This window comes from Alligator sinensis, unplaced genomic scaffold (assembly GCF_000455745.1).
Source record: "Alligator sinensis unplaced genomic scaffold, ASM45574v1 C63731183_1, whole genome shotgun sequence".
Classification (NCBI taxonomy): domain Eukaryota; kingdom Metazoa; phylum Chordata; order Crocodylia; family Alligatoridae; genus Alligator; species Alligator sinensis.
In genome coordinates, this window is record NW_005847815.1 from 1 (window position 1) to 374 (window position 374).

General features: G+C 66.0%; 1 protein-coding gene across 1 annotated transcript; it reads left to right on the plus strand.

Annotated features, from left to right (window-relative positions):
* Nucleotides 1-95: 95 nt before the first annotated feature.
* LOC102369281 (KRAB domain-containing protein 1-like) lies at nt 96-222 on the plus strand (the record flags this gene model as incomplete). Its single annotated transcript, XM_006039397.1, has 1 exon — nt 96-222. A coding segment is annotated over one exon (127 nt), but the record flags the coding sequence as incomplete, so codon positions are not given.
* Between the last annotated feature and the right edge of the window lie 152 nt (nt 223-374).

The window sequence follows — 374 nt, forward strand, 5'->3', positions numbered from 1 at the left end:
GTCCCCGTGACAAGTCGCTGCCCTCCGGCTGTGCACGCAGGGAACACCCCTCGTGGCACAGACTCGTGCTGAGTGTGACACTTGTGATCTTCCAGGGGCCGGTGAGGTTTGAGGACGTGGCCATCCGTTTCTCCCGGGAGGAGTGGGAGATGCTGGCGCCGTGGCAGCAGGAGCTGTACCGTGCCGTCATGATGGAGAACTACGAGCTCCTCGCCCAGCTCGGTAAGCAGGGCCGGGGTGCGGGGGACACGGCGTCCTGGCAGCCTTGGCCGTGCCGTGGGCTCTGAGCTGGTCTGGACCCCCGGGAGCATGGGGGACACGATGTCCAGCAGCCCCGTTCTGTGCCACCCACGTCCTCTCTAGCAGTAGCTTGG